The sequence below is a fragment of the Furipterus horrens genome, unplaced genomic scaffold, assembly GCF_987537825.1.
Source record: "Furipterus horrens unplaced genomic scaffold, mFurHor1.1.pri manual_scaffold_9, whole genome shotgun sequence".
NCBI classification, from domain to species: domain Eukaryota; kingdom Metazoa; phylum Chordata; class Mammalia; order Chiroptera; family Furipteridae; genus Furipterus; species Furipterus horrens.
Window position 1 is genome coordinate 84147667 of NW_028327179.1, and position 22023 is coordinate 84169689.

At 39.1% G+C, this 22023-nt stretch overlaps 1 protein-coding gene across 2 annotated transcripts; it reads left to right on the plus strand.

Annotated features, from left to right (window-relative positions):
• Positions 1-1022: 1022 nt before the first annotated feature.
• On the plus strand, positions 1023-2039 carry LOC150002072 (L-lactate dehydrogenase A chain-like). 2 transcript variants are annotated; one of them, XM_090286783.1, is made up of 2 exons: positions 1041-1282; positions 1457-2039. In XM_090286783.1, exons 1-2 carry the CDS (start codon positions 1041-1043, stop codon positions 2037-2039), a joined length of 825 nt encoding a protein of 274 aa, XP_090142909.1. The 2 variants fall into 2 exon arrangements, with proteins under 2 accessions (XP_090142910.1, XP_090142909.1); XM_090286784.1 differs by having other exon boundaries at positions 1023-2039.
• Positions 2040-22023: the final 19984 nt, after the last annotated feature.

A 22023-nucleotide genomic window follows, 5' to 3' on the forward strand; every position in this document is an offset into this window, starting at 1 on the left:
AATTTAGTGACAGATGGTGAATGCTTTCCATTTCTTACATTGTACATTTAACAATTTTTGGCCCTAGCTTATTAGTTTTCTTTTTTTATTTCTCAAATGAAAAATTTAATGTCAAAAGTTGTAGAAGCAGATGCTTCCAAAAACAAGAAGAATAGAACAGTGAAATATATAGTACTCAAATATGTGAGAAATACATATTTTTAAAAATCTAAAACATTAAGCAGTATCAACAGCATAACAAGTTATACATTACCTAATAAGCTTTTAAACAGCAAAGAAATATGGGAAAAGAATGATGAATACTTAATACTCAAATTAGTTGGGCGTAAGATGTTTCTAATTTAAAATACTATTAAGTTACTGACTTCCCCAATGAACCTAAAGAATACTTCAAATTTTAAAATATCTGTCATAAACCATATTGTAGCACAATCAATAGATTTCTCAATGAAAGAATTAAAAACTCACTACCAAGTGCCTTCTCAACAAATCAAACTCAGAGAATTTACCCAAATTCCCATTGAAAAGAATAGCAGTTCACAAAAGAAATACAAAGATAGCCTAAATAGATGAACAACTATTATCTCTAGTGATCAAAGAATTGTAAATTAAAATGAGATACCACTGTTGTCATCCAAACTGATTTTATTGGATAATTACATCACACACACTCGCGCACACGCGCGCGCACACACACACACACACACTTAGCACTATATACCACATTCTGTTTTTTCAACGTACTCACTAGAGTAAGGTACAGTTGGCAAATACTCTCAAACACCTGCTGGTAGACATAATTTGGTTTAAGCTTACTAGAAAGTGATTCGACATTTTAAATTATCTATCCTGTGGCCTTATAGTCTTCTAAAGTTTACATTTTTAATTATTACAAATGCATATATCATTCCTCTACCATTAAATATGTAAGCTTTTCAGTACCCACGCCGCTGCCGCCAAGTCCAGATCCATTCCTGCGTGCCACCGACGCCACCCCGCCATGCACACCTGGTACGATTCCTTTTGGTTCAAAGTCCAATATGGCAACTCTCAAGGATCGGCTGATTGTGAATCTTCTTAAGGAAGAACAAACCCCCCAGAATAAGATTACAGTCATTGGGGTTGGTGCTGTTGGCATGCCCTGTGCTATCAGTATCGTAATGAAGGACTTGGCAGATGAACTTGCTCTTGTTGATGTCATGGAAGACAAATTAAAGGGAGAAATGATGGGTCTCCAACATGGCAGCCTTTTCCTTAGAACACCAAAAATTGTCTCTGGCAAACACTATACTGTAACTGCAAAGTCCAAGCTGGTTATTGTCACAGCTGGGGCACGTCAACAAGAGGGAGAAAGCCGTCTGAATTTGGTCCAGCGTAATGTGAACATCTTTAAATTCATCATTCCTAATGTTGTAAAATACAGTCCCAACTGCAAATTGCTCATTGTTTCCAATCCAGTGGATGTCTTGACCTATATGGCTTGGAAGATAAGCGGCTTTCCCAAAAACCATGTTATTGGGAGGGGTTGCAACCTGGATTCAGCCCGGTTCCATTACCTAATGGGGGGAAGGCTGGGAGTTCACCCATTAGGCTGTCATGGGTGGGTCCTTGGGGAGCATGGAGACTCTAGTGTGCCTGTGTGGAGTGGAGTGAATGTTGCCGGTGTTGCCCTAAAGACTCTGCACCCTGATTTAGGCACCGATGCAGATAAGGAACAGTGGAAACAAGTTCACAAACAGGTGGTTGACAGTGCTTATGAGGTGATCAAACTGAAAGGCTACACATCCTGGGCCATTGGACTATCTGTGGCAGATTTAGCAGAAAGTACAATGAAGAATCTTAGGCGGGTGCATCCAATTTCCACAATGATCAAGGGTCTCTATGGAACAAAAGAAGACGTCTTCCTTAGTGTTCCTGGCACCTTGGGGCAGAATGGAATTTCAGATGTTGTGAAGGTGACCCTGACACCTGAGGAAGGGGCCTGTTTGAAGAAGAGTGCAGAAACCCTTTGGGGGATGCAGAAGGAGCTGCAGTTTTAAAGTCTTCTAATGTCGTACCACCTCACTGTCTAGGCTACAAGATTTTAGTTGGAGATTGTGCATATTGTCCCTTTTATCTGATCTATTATTAAAAACATCAATTTCCTAAAGGTAGAAGATAGAAATGATACTGTTCCATAAAAACCCTGCATCTGTATCCTGATGCTGGAAGGTACTTATCTTGTATAGCTCTAACCTGGTTGGTGTGAAATAGTTCCACCTCCTCAAAGGCATCACTGCCAGTGTTGCACACACTACAGTTGCCCTTCATACTACATGTGTGTTCACTCTGTGTTATGTAACTTGTGGTTCCTTTACCCAATGTGCCTAGTCCAGCTTTTTTTCTCCAGTCAATCCCATCCTGGGATCCAATGTATAAATCTAATATTACATGTCTTTTGCATAAAAAAAAAAAAAAGTATGTTAGCTTTTCTCCTGGAGTTTGCTGTCATCAATGCTGCAATGAACATTTTTACATAATTTTTTGACAACATCTCTGGTTATTTTCTTCAGATAAATTCTTAAAAGAGATAGTACTAGATAAAGAGGTAGAATAATTTTAAGGTTCTACTTTTAATTAATCTGATACATTGGCTGTTCTCCACAAAGCTGGAAGTTAGGCTCTTTCATGGCAGGGATATTTGTCTGCTTCATTAAACATTTATACCCCCAGAACCTGGCACATAATATGCCCTTAATAAATATTTGTAGAATGGGTGATTGAATAACATTTGCATACATGCAAATTTTGGCACTTGCCCTTATAAACATCTGGAAAGACATTTCACACTGTCTTATTAAGGAAAACTAGTGGCTCATTAGTGCTTTGTAAAGACATACCAAGCACAGATATGAAATTTAGACAGACTCGCCTGTCTTTCATTATAAACGAGATAGCAGAATTATAGCAGCAAGTTGGAGATGACGGTCCTCAAGATGACAGTCCTCAATCTTCGGTCATTGCTCCCAAATTGATACACAGATTCAATGATTTCAATAAAAATGCTAGTAAGATCTTTTTGTAGAAGTTCAAATATATCACTGTAAAAATGTATGGTATTGACTAAAGATAGACATGACAATATAGACAATAAAGATAAACATAAATATAGATAATGAAAGAGAATGAAGAATTCAGAAATAAACCCATACATGCACCGTCAATTTATTTCCATCAAAGGTGCTAAGATAATTAAATAGGAAAACTATAACGTTTTCAAAAATTATACTGTAAAAATTGCATATCCATATCCAAAAATAAAATGAATTTTAATTCTTACCTTATATTATACACAAAAATTAGCTCCAAACGGATCATAGACCTAGATGTAAACACTAAAACTATAAAACACTAAAAGAAAAGTTAGGAGAAAATTGTAGTGACCCTGGGTTAGGCAAAAAAATTTTAATTGGACACAAAAACATAAATTCTAAAAGAAAACAATGATAAATTTGGACTTCATCAAAATTTAAAACTTTTGCTCTTTAAAAAGCTACTGTTAGGAAAACAAAATGGTAAGCCACAGGCCCAGAAAAATTATTCTTAATACTACATCTGATACAAAACTTGTGTCCAGAATAAAAAAACTCTTTTACATCAACAATAATAATATGAACAACTCAATTTTTTTTTAATGAGTAAAAGATCCAAACAGAAAGTCATCTCTATCTTTAAATTTAGACACTGTTTCCGGAAAGTAGAGACTATGTACCGTATGTTGAAACCTATCACATTAGAAAGTATACAGTTCAACTAACCAAGAGGGGAAATAGAATGAATAGTTATTGAATGCCTACTATGTGCTAGGCCTTACACTAGGCACATTACATGTATTTTATCATTTGATAACATTAATATTATTATAGCCATTTTACATATTGGAAAACTGAGACTCAGAGATGTTAAGTTCTATTCCCATAGTTGCACCACAAGTAGGCATTGGCCTTGGTTTCTGCCTCCTTAGGTCCCTGTCCTTCCCCAGTCCCCTCTGGTTATAGGGATGGTACCTTCCTAGTTCACCGAGTCTGTCTCAAATGAATCCTCATCTTCACAATCTCCATCCACAGTCAGGATGTATAGTGAGCTCTCATGGTTTTCAAGTTAAACTCACTTAGAATTGACCTCCAGTTTCTGATTAATGACTAGTTTATCCACCAATTTGATATACCCTCGAAACACTGAGCCTTGGATTGCCAATTCTCTGTAGCTGAGTCCATTTCTCCAGCTTCACACACTGATCACATTACTGAAGTTCCAGCATGCTAACACCTCTGAGCTCACCTGAATTAAATAGTTTAAATTTAATAACGGAAATGAGAGACGACACTAAATAATTATTTGCAGGGCTATTAATTCAATATCTCTTAAGGTTTTCATATCTTCTTCCCACCACCACCATTACTCATACACACACATACACACCACACAAAACTTATACTGATATAACACTTCAAAAAAAAATTTCCCGTGCATTGTACATTTGACTGCCAGAATGTATAGACTGTACACTAATTGTACTACAAAAAGCCTCTACACTGTGGCATAGTACCCTCCCTCAGTGACCATGGGCTTGGTCATGTGACTTGCTTTGGCCAAAAATAAACACAAAGCAAATGTGACAGGAGAGACTTGGTAAACACTTGCACATTGGGACTTACCTTCTTGGAATTACTGTCACTGCCATATAAGAAATCTGGGACTGGCACTCCACTGATAGTCCCAGATGATTGGCAGATGACGGTGAAGCCATCTTGGATCATCCCACTCCAGCAGAGGCGGATTTAACAGCAGATAAGCACGTGCCCTGGGCCCCAACTTCTGATGGGCCCCTCAAAACCCCAATGTTACACTTTTTTCTAATGACACCAAGTTTGGTTTCATTACTATGCTGCATAAAATATGGTTAATATGTATTTTTATTTTCCCCGTCTCTCTCTTTTTTTAAAGAGGTCCAATATTTTCTTCTGCTCCCAGGGCCTTAACCGACTTTAGTTGGCCCCTGAGCTCCAGTCAAATCCCCTGATCACTGCAACGGTATAAGTGACCTCAGGAAAGAGCAACAGAACTACCCACCTCAACCCAGCCCAAGCTGTAAGCAAATTATTGTGTTTAAAGCCACCAAGTTTTGAGATCATGTGTTACTTTGCAACAGATAAGTGACACACAAATGACCCTAGGAGATACCATAATTCCCATGTCATAAGTTAGGAACGTAAAGTTCAGAGAGATTAAGTAGTTGATTCAAGGTCTTAGAGCTAGAAAGCAGCAGAAGAGGGCCTAGAACTTCAGGCTGCCCCCATGTACAGTACTCTGCACTACACTAACCTGCGTCCACACAATCTCCGTTCAACAAGTGCAGGGCGACTGGAGAGCCTAGTCCGCCCCAGACCTCATTTGCTGGCCTGGTCACTGACTTCCAGCATCCCTTTATTGAGCATAAGAGTTCTCCCAGCTTCCTCTTGGCAGGGTGGTGACCTCACTTGGTACTTTCACCCTGCAAAAACTAAGGCCAGGAGTTATTTTAAGGGAGCCACTTGAACACAGCTAGTGGAAGCATTAAAAGGTGAGGTCTAGTCCTGAGAGGTTTGCCCTGGGCGGGTTACCCACATGGGATGGGGAAGACTCAACCTTACTCTCAAAGTGTTTACTGAGCCCGCCTGTGGAAGCTCTGTAAACTTTACTATGTAAAGGAGATGAGCCCTGTGGTCAGCACCTGGATGCTGAGAGCGGCACGTAGAACCAGGTGGAAAGAAATTCTTCATTCAAGGGATAGAAGAGAGAAATGGAAGGAAGGGACCAGGGATCCTCCAGCGTCCATTCTCAATAAACAGATGGTTTGGGCACCATTCTCTAAGATACAGAGGTTTGAGAGTTTTGGCGGGGGAAGTGGACATGCGAATCTAAGGAGAATGACATCGAGACAGATTTACAGGTCTGAGGCTCACTCTAACAGTGACAAGGCTGCAAGTAGAAGTTAGGAGTTGTTAAACTGTAGATGGAATCGGATGGGATGGCCTAAGATAGCAGGATAAAGTGGAAAAGGAACAGGAAGAGGAATCAGTAAAGAGAAGAAGCAGAGCCTGCCAGAGAAGTACAATAGAAAGAGAAAGGAGAGGGGGTTGCCTCTGAAGTTAAATGAAGAGACTTTCAGGAAGCGGGTGAATCAGGTAAGGAAAGCCCTGAAGTGTTCTCCATTTTATCCCAGGGAAGAACTGGCACTTTCTCTGGGAGACCATCCCTGCAGGGCTGGGGCAGAGCCACACTGCAGCGGGTTGGAAGTGAGAGAAAAGGGGGTGATAGCCAGCAAATGCAGGATTACTAATCTGGAGCAGTTTGTCTCTGAGGGAAAGAGAGGGATGGAGATGGTGGTGACCTGGGGTGGAAGGAAGGGATGGAGGAATGAGGAATGAAGGATGAGTTTGGTGCTGAAAATGAAATCAGGAACGAGGCTGTTCTGACTTCACTGTGCGTGAGAACCACACAAGTCTGGGGGGATCCCAGGATCTGCAAAGCCTGGGTACCTCTGGGGGATGGTGGGAAGACCACGTTTATGAAGAAGAATGGGCTGGGGCATCTGTGCATGGAGTGTGAATCATTAAGCAGATGGGTAAAGATGGAAAAGGAGACATCCAAGCGAGGTGAGGTGGCATGGGCCCCAGAGTACACGTTAATAGGACAAAAGCCACTTTCTCAGGCCCTTTCCCAGAGCTGGCTGGACCCCATAAAGCATGACTGACCCTAATTGTTTTATGAGCCTTTATCTGTAGGACTAGAAAAATTACTGGAAGTGCTCTGAAGGTGCAGAGGCTCCAGGACCTTTCGAAACAGGCCCCTGTACTCAAGATAACATGGAAAAGAGTTGCAGCCCAGCTGAAACATCCTGCTCTACAACCTCCTCATCACCCAATAAAAGCTCACAGCCCCTACCCCTCAGGGCTGGTGCTGGTGCTGGTGCATATCTCTGCACCTAGCCCTTTCCCTCCCTAGGGAAAGAAAAAGAAAACCTTTACTTTCTGTGGGGGGAGAAAAAAAAAGAGTGAAGTCTACTTTATATGCAAAGTGAAAATTCTGGTCTGCAGTCCTGAGTTAAGTCAACAAATTTACTTGGTCTGGAGGGGGAAATAAGGATTATCTGAGGATTTTTTAAAAATCATTAGTGAAAAACACATTTTGGAATCAAAGATCTTATTCACAGCATTATAGTCATATTAATTCTTTAATGCGAAACTGAAGAATGAAATGGAAGTAAACAACAAAACTGTGAAAATGTGCCACAAAACTGATTACAATTTTAAAAAGAAAACCTTAGGGTAAATAAGACTCTAGAAGAAATATTATGTAAAATCTCACCTTTTGAGAAGATTATACAAAAATTGCCAAAAGAGTAAGAAGATGTGAACAAGTTAATCCTTCATTTCTTCCACAATTTTAAAATAATATCATTATGCCCATTGGGCTAATTCATGGATTTAGTTCCAAATGAAGCAAGTGATTCAAAAATACATCCCTCTGTCGCAACTGGAGATGTGTTTACTTTGCTTCTAACAAAAGGCTAGTTAACCAGTCTTCTGAGTTCTGGGCTCAGGAGCCAAAAAAAAAAAAAAAAAAAAATCTTAAAACTAAAATTTCCACATCTGAATGTTACTTTGCAGATGGTGACAAAACAGCAAGAAAGCACCTGGCGTAAATTATGTGACCTGCTCTCCAAATCATTTGATGAATAATTCTTACTGTGATGATGTGAGGTCATTGTGAAAAGTGGCACATCTACAGGGTTCGAATGACAGAGTAGATAAAACATGCGAACCCATAAACGCGCTTTCTCAGAACAAATTCGTTTCCCTGCAGCTCTCTGTTCACACAATGGAGTGAGCAATCACACAGGTGTAGCCTGGCTCCTATTTGCACCAGTGGAACTTGTGCGCCCACATAATTTCGCACAGGAAGGAAAAGCAGCATGGGCTGGTGGGGAGGTGCTACTGCCTTCTGCCCATCACTTAACCTCTCTGTGGCTCATTATTCTCGCCTCAGAAGGTGGGTAGAAAAACGCATGTTTCTTATTCCACAGAGTTACAAGCAAGAAAGATGTAAACATGCTTTGAAGAAGTTAAAAAACGCTGTGCAGATACAAAGGGCTGTGGATCTGGTGAAGAGCATAAAAAGGCAGAATCCCTGCGATGCGGCAGCAGCCATCCCTCCGACCATCCACAAGCTGCCGCTGACTTTCTCACATGAAAGCAGAGGCATTTTTAAACACAAAAGACCTAACAGGGAGCAGAAATAAAGATATGCTGCTTGCAAAAGCAATAGTAATAATCGTGTCTATTCTGGGGTCCTTACACAAGAAAATAATATTTTGAAAAATTGCCATGTTAAATTTAAGCTACCCCTGGGTGACTTCAAGCTATGCAATGTGCATTTAGACCATGCTTCATTATATCCTGGAAGCATTCCTCTAAATCTCATTCATGACAGTAATTCTGCTAAATTTAACTTAGATCCACTAACAAAGACTTATGTACAAGGTTAATAATAATAAATAAATTGGTTCATTTTTTTCACCTACCTTCTGAATAATGACTCCCTTTCTGCTGTCTAGTACAAGGGTTCCAGTCCTGTTTATCTACAAGCCACAAATTTGTCCCAGGCTATTTTATTATTTTCGTGCATAATTTCACATGCATTCACACTGGAAGAAGAGTGCACTATGTTCAAGACAGTCTATTTCACTCAATTAAATAGATTGTTTTTATTACATTACATCTGGTGCTTTTCTTATACCTGCACCACGTATGTTTGACACTGTTTTGGGCACTTGGGGGGGAACACATTTATGAAGAAGAATCTCTGCATCCAAGAAGCCTATGTTCTAACAAAGGCAGCAAGAAAAAACAAAATGATATCACAAGGCAAACTAGAAGAACTTTGGGAAAGGTTTAAAAGGCTCTAGGTGACAAAGACATCATGTCTTGTCAAACTGAGGTTGCTTTCTAAGTAAAAGGGCACAGATAAGCCAGTCACAGAGAGACAAATACCATATGATTTCACTCATATGTGGAATCTAATGAACAAACTGAACTAACAAGCAAAACAGAGACAGAGTCATAGATGGAGAGCAGGAAGACAGCTTTTGGGGGATGGAGGTTTAAGGGGTGGGGGGACCAAGCAAAAAAGATAAAAGGACTCATGGAAATGGACAACAGAGCAGTGATAGCAGGGAGGAGAAGGTATAAGGGGATTAAATGGTAATGGAAAGAATACAATTTAAAAAATAAATAAATAAATATTTTTTAAAATATTAAATAAATACACCTCAAAGTAGAAACAGAAACAGAAAACATGTGTTATATGCCAACAAACATGTTATTTGTAAAAATATTCAAGGCATGGGGTGAGAGAAGGAAGAAAGACAAGTGCAAAGACTTGGAGGTGGCAGAGCAAAGAGCTTGGTCAGGGTCCACTGGTGATGCATTATGGGCGCAGTTCAGGGTACCAGTCTCCACAAGTGGCAGAATAAAGAGATAAAGCAAAATTAGCTCTTCTTAAGATTTTGAAGATGCTTGATTGCCAGGCTAGCATTCAGGATGTTAGAGAGTCTTTGAGAGTAGAAGGTAGGAAAATACAATATTTCAAACAAACACACCTCAAAAAATCCCAGCTCTTTCTGTTACAACATCATTAACATATATAAATTGTTAAGTGATGAAATCTAATGTACATTTTTATTAAAATCCTGATTATATGCTGCTTTATTATTTTATTTATGTATTTAGAGTATTATTACTTGCCACATTTACTAGCTTTCTATTTAAAAAATAACTATTGTCATGCATTTCATTTTCGATTGTCAAATGGTATCCACTTATTTAGTATCAGAAAAGCTTTCCCCAATATAATTTCACATTGATACCCAGACTTCTATTTCCAGCAATATGGTTAACAAAGTACCCTGCTTGGTCCTCCTAAAGAAAACAAAATAGTTGTACACCTGAAACTAATATATCAGCAGCCGTCCGTCTCGAGAGACGATGGTGTAGCTTCTTAAGAGTCTATCTGCACCGCCGAGAATGGCTGTGCAGTCCGACTCGGGAGTGACACGGTATCTGTCTCCTCCTGTGTTGAATCGACATCTTGCGATGACGCTGGAGTGTCCTCTCCAGTGAAGCTGAAGCTACAGAGCCTGGGCAGGGTGATATGGAGGGTCTGCTGTTGCCCATGCAGCAGACCCCCCCTCTCTTCGCAGCTGAAGGATCCAAGGGAAAGACGGAGTCAATACAGCTTGGCTTCAGGTGCGCCGCAGGAGTTGCCGGTGTTGACTACAACGTCAAACCGCCTTAGGGACTCCGGCTCCGGATTTTCTGTCGGGGTTTACTCCCTTAGCCTTTCCCCTGAAGAGGTATGCCGCAAGGCAGCGGAGGTTTTTTGGAGTCAGAGTTTTCCTTCTCTGATGTGCCCTGACTGGAAGATCGAACCAGCGACACTTAGCTCGCAGGCCGACGCTCAATCCACTGAGCCAAACCAGCCGGGGTACCTGAAACTAATATAATATTGTATATCACTGTAATTTAAAAATGTTTTTTAAAAACAAAAAAGAAAACAGAATACTGAATAAAATACAATAAAAATATTTTTAATACATCAGTTATCTGGCTATTTAGTAAGGGAAACTCAGTGAAAGTAGGAGTCCAAGAAGGTAATCAGAGGAATGAAGCCACATTTTGCCTTGGGGAGGATTTGTCAAACTGAATGAACTTGCTTTTTTATTTTCCTGGTATCTATAAAGCCACAGGGTAGAAGACACAAAGCCCAGATTCACCCAAGGCAGAACATTTAATAGGAGATCCCTTTCATAAAACTGCAAAGGGCCAGATCTCTACTATAAGTGTGAAGTCGGGGAAACAAAATCTGCCACCCAAGAAACTAAAAGCAAAATTACCTATCCAGAAATTTAACCTTGGAGAGAGTGGGATTTTTTCCCAAAAATTCTTAACTATAATAAGCCAGCCTTACTGTATTTTTGCAGGCCAAATTCACACACTTTAGAGGTCCAATAAACTACAAGCTAAGAAGTCAGTTTAGAGTTGTCTTGGGCTGGAACTTCCTCCAGGTTCTGGGCAGAAACAAATTTAAATCTTCTCTGGAGTATTAGCTTTGTCACAATCTCAAATAATTCATGCAAAAAAGTTCCCAGAAATATGAGGTCACAGGAAAAGGAAAAAAGAGAAAAAGGAAAAGAAAAACAAGAAAAAACACTACCATGAGCAAAAATCAACAGAACAGACCTGAAAAAAAGAAAAGTCTAAAAATTTTTGAGTGGTTAAAATATAAAGAGAGAAAGACACTTTAGAAATGATGAAAAAGACATTATATTATACATATCTTATAGAAATAAAAAAATACAATAAAAAATTAAAAACTCCCTGGCTGGTGTGGCTCAGTGGATTGAGCGTCGGCCTACGAACCAAGTGTCACTGGTTCGATTCCCAGTCAAGGCATATAACTAGGTTGTACGTCAGGTCCCCGGTTGGGGGCACGAGTGAGAGGCAACCACACAGTGATGATTCTCTCCCTCTCTTTCTCCTTTCCTCTCTCTCTATAAATAAATAAAACAAATAAATTATTTTTTTTAAACTAAAAACTCAATGGACAGCTAGGAAAAGCTGAAGTGTAAGACGGTACAATTCAAATAAATCTTCCAGAAGGCAGCACAGAGAGATCATGATAGAAATTATGAAAGAGAGACCAAGAGATATGTCAAATCAAGCTCTAAAAAGAAAAAAGGAATAGGAAAAAATATTTGGACTGACGATTGACAATTTTTCAGAAATGATGGGACACCCTCCACAAGTTAAAGAACCCTAATGAATCCCAAGCTTGTTAATAAAAGGAAGTCCACAGAGAAATTGCAGGATTACAAAGACAAGGAAAATATCTTAAAAGAAGGCAGGAAGAAAAGACAGCTGATCTTCAGATGAACGACAAATGCAGACACAATTAAAGCCAGAAGACTGTAGAACAATATCTTTTAAGTGGCTGAGAAACAAATAGCTGACAACCTAAAATTGTACACATTGTAAAAATATTTTCCTTCTCCTTTTTTTAAAGATTTTATTTGTTTATTTCTAGAGAGAGGGAAAGGGAGGGAGAAAGAGGGGCAGAGAAACATCAATTGGTTGCCTCTTATATGCCCCAACCAGGTACCTGGCCCACAACCCAGGCATATGCCCTGACCAGGATTCAAACCAGCGATCTTTTGGTTTGCAGGATAATGCCCAACCCACTGAGTCACACCAGTCAGGGCAGTAAAAATGTATTTCAAAAAGGAAGACAACAGAAGATATTTCTAATAAAAATATTCTGACAGACCGCTACCGACTGACATTCAGTAAAGGAAAGTCTAAAGGACATAAATATTTTATGCAGAAGGAAATTGACCCCAGATGGAAGACTCAAGATTCAAATAGAAATGATAGATGAAAAAGTAGTAAATTCATGGATACAACTAAATAAATGTTGACTTTATAAAATAATAATAATAGTATCTTGTGGAATTAAAAGAAAAACAAAATAAATAGCAAATGCATGATAAAAGTAATACGTTTCAGAAGTGGTGTGATTAGAGTTAAAATGTTTTAAGAAAATAATATTGCTAAAGAAGAGGATGACAATATGATTAACTTTAGGATTTGATAAGCCAAGTATGTATTTTAAAATAACCAGGAAAACAAGTAAAAGAACAGAAACAAAGTATATAGTAAAAAAAGAAAAAAAGGAAAATGGAAGGAGAAAAACAAGTACTCAATTCAAAATAATGTAAAGAAAAAGAGGGCAAGGAACATAAAAATGGTAGGACAAATAGAAAACCCATAAAAAGATGGTAGAAATCCCTGGCTGGTGTGGCTCAGTGGATTGAGCACCAGCCTGTGAAGCTAAGGGTCGCCAGTTCAATTTCCAGTCAGGGCACGTTCCTGGGTTGCGGGCCAGGTCCCCATTTGGGGTGTGTAAGAAGCAACCACACATTGATGTTTCTCTACCTCTCTTTCTCCCACCCTTCTCCTCTCTAAAAATAAGTAAAATTTTTAAAAATAAAAAAATTAAAATAAGTAAAAAAATTTTTTAAAGGATGGTAGAAATTAATGCAAGTATATCACTAATTACAATAATAAATGCAAATAGGCTAAGTATCCAGTGGAAGAACTACATTTTCCAACTGAATAAAAAAACAAAATCTTCTTATATACTCTTTTAAAAAATACAAAGATATTTACAAAATAAATGGTCTGTACCCTTCCTTCATAAACATGAAGAACATGCAAGAAAAAATATGACAGGTAAATGCAACGTGTAGTCCTGAATGGGATCTTGGACCTGAAATTTTTTTCTCCTTTGCTACATATGATATTAGTGAGACAAATGGTGATATTTCATTAAAGTCTGTAATTAGGTAATTTCCTGATAATAACTCTGCCATGCCATGAGAAGCATATGCCCTGTCTAGTCTGCTGATTCAAGAGGGGCAAGGAGTATGTACAGTACAGCTACCCCAAGTCAACTACAATCCTCAATGAGAATATGAGCTACCTTAACTACCACAGCATGAAACAAAGCTACTCATCCTGAATCAGCCAAAACCCAGGTGACCCAAGACTCTGGGTAATAGGCGCGTATTGTTTTAGGTCATTGAGATTTGGAGTCATCTGATTAGCTGCAGTTGAAAACTGATACAATTACAAAATTAGATTATTCCAGAAAAAAAGGTTATTTTAACATTACAAAAATCAATTGGTATAATTCACTATATGAACAGAGTAAAGGAAACAATGTGATCATTTCAGAAGCTATAGAAAATAGCACTTGATCAAATTTAACATCCATTTTCATGACTGTTGAAAAACTCAGGAATAGAAGAGCTTATTCTGGCAGATCTTGACCTACTATGAAGCTACAGCAGAGACTTTAAAGAGGATACATTAGGATAAGGGTTGATTGATTCTAGGATAACAGCAAGAGAATGTATAAAGATGGGCAGCAGATTGGATAAGAAAGACAGAGGAGCCAAATTGATGGGGGACTCAAATGTTGGAAGATTTTAGTTTCAGGTAACAGCTAATAAGCTTAGTAATCAATGTATGTAAAAAGCTGTTGTTTCAGCTATTGTTAGAGGTATGACCCACCCTGACTCCAGGAGACCAGAAGCAGTTCCACCTCTGTGTCTCAGGAGGACTGCAAGCAGCCAAGATGGTATCTGAGCCATTGTACTCCAGAGTGAGATGACCACTGCCCAGGACACAAAGACCAATGCCCAGGGCACAAAGATCAATGCCAAGGACACAACGACCACCACCTAGGGCACAAGGACCACCACCCAGGACACATATGAAAGAATGCTGCAGCTTTTATCCAGTTTACCTTTTCCTTGAATTCCAAACCCCTTACCTACACTTTTCTTCTCTTTATAAAAAAGGTCCGTTTATAATGGAATTTAAGACAGCCTGTTAGGGTACAAACCCACTGTCTTCTCAGATCGCTGACCATCTAAATAAAGCGCCCGTAAAGGTTCAATTCCTGTCTCTGCTTATTGGGTCTGGCAGGTGACAGGCAACATGAGCACCGGCTTTTCTGGTTTCAAACAGATTAAAGGAGACAATATGATCATCTCAGAAGCTATAGATAATAGTGTTTGATAAAATTTAACATTCATTTTCATGACTGTTGAAAAATTCAGGAATAGAAAAGCTTGTCCTGGCAGATTTTGACCTATTATGAAGCTATAGCAATAAGATAATGTGGTATTTGTACAGAAACAATCAAACAGAAGGAAGAATAGAGAAAAAAAAAAAGTCACAGATGAATGACTTATAATTACGAGGGGTGGCATGGCAGCTTAATTAGAAAAGACAGGCAGGTTTTCAATAAATTGTGCTGGGACAGTTCAGTATTCAAAAGAAAAATTTTAAATTGTATCACTATATCACATCATATATAAGAATCAATTCCAGGTGGATTAAAGATCTAAATGTAATAGAAAAAAAAAAAAACATAAAACCTTAAAAAATAAAGGAGAATATATTTACGACCACAGAGTGGAGAAGTATTTCTTAACCAAGACATAAAAAACACACACTGTAACATTAAAGAACTTGTGTTCATCAAAAGACCCCATAAAAGAGTGAAAAGACAAGCCACACAGTAGGAGAAAATATTTGCACCATGTATAACCACCAAAGGACTGACATCCAGAATACATAAAGTCCTGTTTGTCAAAAAGAATAGTGAGGTTAAGAAAGAAATTCCAACTAGCAAAACAGAGAATAATAATAGTTTCTTTTTTAATTTAGAACTGTAGCGTTGCTTAGCTCAGTGATCCTCAGATATAATCCTCCTATCTATTTAATCCCCTACTTCAAAGGTAAAGTCACCAAGACCCAGAGAGCCAACGGCTGACTGTGTAGTACACCATGTTGCTTCCCCTTCTGAATCTCTGCATTCCCAAGATCAGTTGAATGTTGAACTTTAGGTGTGATCCCCTTTGCAGCAGTCCTCTTTACCAACTAAAGCTTCCTTACTTCATGAAGAGGTGAGCAATTCCACTTTTAATTTGTTGAGTAAATTCCATACTCTTTTCCACAATGGCTGCACCAGTCAACTAAAATATAGAACAACCATCACTCAGAACTGTCAGAAATCAAGTTGAATGGAAGCCTGACAACTATATAATTAAAGAAATCACATCTGGTAGAAGGAGCAGAAGCAGAACAAGCTGGTCCCACATCCACATGTGGAGATAAAAATTCAGGAGGCTATCTTGGGAGGAAAAGGTCTCAGCCCCACCCCAGACCCCCAGCCCAGGGTACCAGTGCCAGGACAAAAACTTCCCATAACTACTGGTTTCAAAAATCAGTGGGGATAGAGTTGGTGGAAGAAACTACTGGAATTCCAAGCAGTTCCTCTTAAAGTATTCACACACAGACTTACTCAGACTCATTCCCTCTGACCTCCAGCACCAGAGTAGCAGTTTGAAATGCACCAGTGACGTATAGGAAGGAACTGAAGTGTCTGGCATCAAGTTGGAAGCTTGGGGACAGCTCTCTCCAAGACAGAATGGCAGGCAGAGACCATTGTCCCTTTTCTGAACCTTCCCCCAACAGAGCCACAGAGTCAGAAGGGGGGTTATCATATCTGAGACTCCATCAACCTGGCTAATATCCTTGGTCCTGTGCTGGAGATCCTCTGAGGCTCAATCCCACGAATTTACAGGCCCACCCAAGATGTTAATAGGGACTTTTCTGTATGAATGCCTGGTCTCGCCTCAGGTTTCACAACTGCATAAATCCTCTCAAACAAGCAACTGTTGGCCTCAGTGAGCCCCCAGGCCCCATACCTCTTGCTACATGTCCTTAGGCCTGGTACTAGCAGCAGCCAGCTTAGATTCACAACTTGGCTTTGCCTGGGAATCTCCAAGCCAGGATAATTATTAACCATCTTAGGTTGCTTAATAGCTCATGCCAGGTGGCCCCAGGCAGAAGACAAGTGGGGAAAGACCTTGGCCTGCACCACCCAGGGAATCCCAAGGTCTGCACACCCAATGGACAGCAACATACCATGTTGGAGCACCAGCAGCCTGCCCCTGCACAGCTGACCCTCCATGAAGGGTGGAGTTTGGTGGTCAGTGGTCACAACCAGTCCTTGCAGCTGACTGGCCTGGGTAAATCCCTCCCATTGACCTGCCAACAGCAATCAAGGCTCAACTACAAGAAGAGGGTGTACTCATACCTCATGAAGGGCGCTCCTCGAGTTCTTAGCTTGGGTGATAGGGGAGGCTGTGCCACTGGCCCCTACAGGACACCTACTACATTAGGCCATGTTACCAAGACAAGGAGTCATAGCAGCTTTACCTAATACATAGAGACAAACACAGGGAGGCTGCCAAAATGAGTAGACAAAGAAATATGGCTCCAATGAAAGAACATATCAAAAGTCCTGAAAAAGAACTAAACAAAACAGAGATAAGCAATCTATCGAATGCAGAGTTCAAAACACTAGTTATAAGGATTCTCAATGAACTTAGTGAAGACCTCAACAGCTTACAAAAGATCTAGTCATAAATGAAAAATACACTAATTGAAATAAAGAACAATTTACAGGGAAACAACAGTTGAGTGGATGAAGCCAAGAATCAAATCAATGATTTGGAACATAAGAACAACAAGAGAAAAAAGAATCCAGAAAAATGAGGATAGTGTAAGCAGCCTCCAGGACAACTTTAAGTGTTCAAACATTTGCATCATAGGGGTGCCAGAAGGAGGAGAGAAAGAGCAAGACATTGGAAATCTATTTGAAAAAATAATGAAAGAAAAATTCCCTAATTTGGTGAAGGAAATAGACATGCAACTCCAGGAAACAAGATGGCTCACTCCAAGACACATAATTAAAATGCCAGATGTTAAACATAAAGAGAAAATCTTAAAAGCAACAAGAGAAAAGAAGTTAGTTACCTGCAGGAGAGTTCCCATAAGACTATTAGCTGATTTCCCAAAAGAAACTTTGCAGACTAGAAGGGATGGCAAGAAATATTCAAAATCATGAAAAGCAGGATCCTATAGCCAAGATTTCCCTATCCAACAAAGCTATCATTTAGAATCAAAAGGCAGATAAAGAGCTTCCCAGATAAGAAAAAACTAAGGGAGCTCATCATCACCAAATCATTATTATATGAAATGTTAAAGGGACTGATTTAAGGAAAAGAAGAAGGTCAATACTATGAACAATAAAATAGCAATAAATATATATATCAATCAACAATTGAATCTAAAAAACAAAATAAGCAGACAAGAAGAACAAAGTCAGAATCAAGGATACAGAGTGTATTTTGATGGTTGCCAGATGATTGCCAGTGTAGAGAAATGGGTGAAGAAGTGAGGGGATTAAGAAGGACAAATAGGTAGGTACAGAATAGCCATGAGAAGTAAAGTATAATATAGGAAATGGAGTAGCCAAAGAACTTATACTCAGGACACATGGACATGAACAATGGTGTGGGGTTTGCCTGAGGGAGTGGAGGTTACTAGGTAGAAGGCACAAAGAGGGGAAATTGAGACAACTGGAATAGCATAATCAATAAAATCTTTTTTAAGAAAAGAGGGATCTAGTGAACAAAATAAACTAACAAGCAAAACAGAACCAGAGACATGGAAACGTGGAATAGACGGATAGCTACCAGAGAGGAAGAGGAAGGGGGGAGAATGGTGGAAAGAAGGAGAAGGGAGTAGTCAAATAACATGTATGAATGATCCATGGACGTAAATAAACAAGGGGGTGGCAATGGACTGTGGGATTGGGGATGGAACGGGAGAGATGAGGGCAAAGGGGGAAAATTGGGACAACTATAACAGAATAACAAGAATAAAATAAAATTTTTAAGAAAAACTAATAAGCTCCCCCAAAAAGTAAAAGAAAGCAAATAAAGACAAATAAAAATTTTAAAAAATTAAAAACAAAAATCAAATAGACTTGATTTTTGAAAGTCCAAGAAGGTAGAAAAATTTTTATCATTCCTGGTTAAGGGGAAGGAGGGAAGGAAGTAAGGAGAGAGGGAGGGAGGGAGAGAGAACACAAAAACCTTCTGGGATAGGAAAGGAAGCATAACTATAGAGTTCTTATTTTTAAAATAATTATGACATATGTTGTTATCAGTAAATTTGACAATCTAGATTAAATGAATATTTTTAAAGATCATTTTTAAAATTTGTTTCAAGAGAGGATTAAAAAATCACAAAGATAGACAACCATTGGAGGAAATAAAAATGTAATTTAAAAAATCTATTCCTGAAAATGCATCAAGATCCAGATGACTTTACACATGAATTCCAGAAAATATTAAATTAAAAAAGTGATTTCTATTTAGACGATTACAGATCAAGAATAGAAAAGGTAAAAAGTTTTTCCACTCCATTTTGCAAATTACATATAACCATGTTTTCAATACGGGACAAAAAGTAAATGCTAAATAAGACAGATGACAATATTATTTAAAAACTGTAGATGCAAAAATCCTAAACCAAACATTGTAAATCAAATATGGCAGTATATTAAAAATAAAAATGTATTATGACTAAATAAGGCTTATTGCAGGAGAGCAAGAATGATTCAACATTAGGAAATTTTATTAACAAAGGAGAAAATATTGGCATTTTCTTCATTTTGATACATTGTAAAAAAATGTATTGAACAAAAAACAGTAGGCATTTTGAAATAAAAATCCCATTCTAAATTTTAGAAAACATTTTATGAGGTAAGAATAGAAAGAAACTTCCTTTTTCTACAGAGAAGGTAACTACCAGAAACACACAAATTATTTTTGATGGTAAACTACTAGCAACTGAAGACACTGAAGAATTACTAGACAGTATAGAGCAGTAACTAGCAAACATTTTTTTATTCTACATTAAGAAATACAGGTTGTCAGCATAGGAAATATAGTAAATAATATTTTAATAATTAGGTATTGTGCCAGGTGGGTATTAGGAATATTGAGGAACCACTTTGTAAAGTATATGATTGTCTAACCACTATGCTATACACCTGAAACTAGTACAAAATAATATTGAATATAAACTGGAATTGAAAAAATTTTTTTAAAGAAATACATTTTATATTATAGCTCAGCACACACATACATATATATGTATATAACTAACACAAAAGATTTATGAAAACATAACTGCACTTACTTTCTGAGATTAATGTTTTCTACTCTATCCTATTTCAGCTAAAAAAACAAACACACCCACTAGATAGAGTTCATTCACAATCCATCAATGGACTATGACCCAAGGTTTGAAAAATATTAGGATAGAGTTACAGCTGCATTTTGTCAGGTTTCCTGCTGCCCTTACCTGATATGGGAGCAGACTTTAAGGAGGATGCATAAGAATAAGGGCTGACTGATTCTAGGATAATGGCAAGAGAATCTATAAAGATGGGCAGTAGGTTGGATAAGAGACAGAGGAGCCAAAATGATGGGGGACTCAAATGTTGGAAGATTTTAGTTTCAGGTAACAGCTAATAAGCTTAGTAATCAATGTATGTAAAAAGCTATTGTTTCAGGAACTGGAGGTACGACCCACCTTGACTCCAGGAGACCAGAAGGAGTTCCACCTCTGTGCCTCAGGAGGACTGCAAGCAGCCAAGATGGTATCTGAGCCATTGTGCTCCAGGGTGAGATGACCTGCCCAGGGCACACGGGCCACCACCCAGGGCACAAAGACCACCACCCAGGGCACAAGGACCACCTCCCAGGACATAAGTGAAAGAATGCTGCATCTTTTATCCATTTAAGTTTTTTCCTGAATTCCAAATCCCTTACCTATACTTTTCTTCTCCTTATAAAAAGATCTGTTTATAAAAGAATTGAAGACAGTCTGTTAGGGTACAAACCCGCCGTCTTCTCAGCTCGCTGACCATCTGAATGAAGCACCCGTAAAGATTCAATCCCTATCTCTACTTATTGGGTCTGGTAGGTGACAGGCAGCACAGACTCTGGCTTTTCCAGTTTCAAAATGAAAACAAATGCACAGGTCCAGGAAGTCTCAGGGTAACTGAAGAATAAGTGTGATGGATATTAGAGGTCTCGGGGTAACTGAAAAATAAGTGTGATGGGTATTAGAGGTCTCGGGGTAACTGAAGAATAAGTGTGATGGGTATTAGAGAAAAAAACAGCAGAAAACTGGTGCTTAGATTTAAGTGCCAGAGGCAGTGATCCTGGATTATGACAAAGCCCAGATGTAACCCTGAGATTCTGGACGATTAATGGAAGTAGATTACAAGAATTGAGAAATGGAGAAACAAGACCCTAAAGTATTGTAAAGTCGAAGCATACTGTTCATGTTGCCTAGGTTAGTTAATAGAGAAAATTAAAAGCTCAAGATGACGGGGGTGAAAATTGGGACAACTGTAATTGAACAACAATAAATTTTTTTTTAAAGCTCAAGACAAATATGAAAAATGTGTTAGGCCAGCAAAGACTAAAGAATTTTCTTCAATGACGGAAATGTTCTGTCTTCCCTGTTCAGTTCAGTAGCCACTAGATACATGTGGTTACTGGACACGTGAAATATGACTAGTGGGACTGGGAAACTGACATTTTAATTGTATTCATTTTAATTTACATAAATGTAACTGCATATGGCTAGTGGCTACAGTACAATTCTGGATGAGGAACTATCAGGATGACATGTAGTCAATTAAAAGCACCACAAGGGGATGAGTCTGAAGCACTGGGAGCCTGCTGATACCAATTACCTTGATGGAGAAAAGTAATGTAACCTGTTTATTTTACTTAACAGACTGTTAAGCCCACAGGAATGTCCTTTAGAGATCCAAAACCCTTGCTCTGCAGAGAAGATAAGATATTAGGGAAAGAGATGTAGAAACATAATTTATCCATGTCGTCGTCGGCAGCCGTCCGTCTCGAGAGACGATGGTGTAGCTTCTTCAGAGTCTATCTGCACCGCCAAGAATGGCTGTGCAGTCCGACTCGGGAGTGACATGGTATCTGTCTCCTCCCGTGTTGAATCGACATCTTGCGATGACGCTGAAGCTACAGAGCCTGGGCAGGGTAATATGGAGGGTCTGCTGTTGCCCATGCAGCAGACCCCCCCTCTCTTCGCAGCTGAAGGGTCCAAGGGAAAGACGGAGTCAATACAGCTTGGCTTCAGGTGCGCCGCAGGAGTTGCCGGTGTTGACTACAACGTCAAACCGCCTTAGGGACTCCGGCTCCGGATTTTCTGTCGGGGTTTACTCCCTTAGCCTTTCCCCTGAAGAGGTATGCCGCAAGGCAGCGGAGGTTTTTTGGAGTCAGAGTTTTCCTTCTCTGATGTACCCTGACTGGAAGATCGAACCAGCGACACTTAGCTCGCAGGCCGACGCTCAATCCACTGAGCTAAACCAGCCAGGGCAAAGCTTATCCATGTAAGCTGGTGCATA